Source organism: Fukomys damarensis, unplaced genomic scaffold, assembly GCF_012274545.1.
Source record: "Fukomys damarensis isolate Sample0158 unplaced genomic scaffold, DMR_v1.0_HiC HiC_scaffold_27, whole genome shotgun sequence".
NCBI lineage: Eukaryota > Metazoa > Chordata > Mammalia > Rodentia > Bathyergidae > Fukomys > Fukomys damarensis.
Window position 1 is genome coordinate 385,465 of NW_022900939.1, and position 502 is coordinate 385,966.

The following is a 502-nucleotide window of genomic DNA, read 5'->3' on the forward strand; positions in this document are numbered from 1 at the left end:
CGCCAGGGGGGTGACACGGGGGCCGAGTGGTTGGCGACTGAGGCCCGCGTGACCCAGGAGCTGGCCAGGCCCGACGGTGGGGAGCAGGGAGCAGGGGCTGAGCCCCTCGTGGCCTTCGTGGTGAGCGCATCAGAAGCCGACCGGATGCTCACGGTGACCCCGCTGCGGGATGCACAGGGTCTGTTCCCTGAGCTGCACCACTTCCTGCAGGGCTTCATGCCCCAGGCGCTGCGCCAAGCAATAAAGCAATGAGCTGCTGGATCACACTAATGTCCCGTGTTCTCTGTCCCTCCCCAGGTCCGGGCAGGATCTTGGGGCGGCAGGTGGTGCAAGAGGTGGGTTTGCACATGGGAGGTTTTCAGACGCGAGCGTGGTCGGCAGCGTCAGGTCCTCACCGGTCCTGCGGGGTCCGCACGAGGCCCATTAGATGTGACATCCCTGCGGGAACGGAGCTAAGGCCACTGGTGTGCGCTTGCATCTTCTGAGAACCCGCCTCCGTCAC

General features: G+C 65.5%; 1 protein-coding gene across 1 annotated transcript in view; it reads left to right on the forward strand.

Annotated features, from left to right (window-relative positions):
- Positions 1 to 252, forward strand: part of Tut1 (terminal uridylyl transferase 1, U6 snRNA-specific) — a 10,751-nt gene extending 10,499 nt beyond the window's left edge. Inside the window, exon 11 of the mRNA XM_010633139.3 lies at positions 7 to 252. Coding sequence (XP_010631441.1) covers positions 7 to 252 — 246 coding nt within the window. The remainder of the gene's footprint in view (positions 1 to 6) is intronic.
- Positions 253 to 502: the final 250 nt, after the last annotated feature.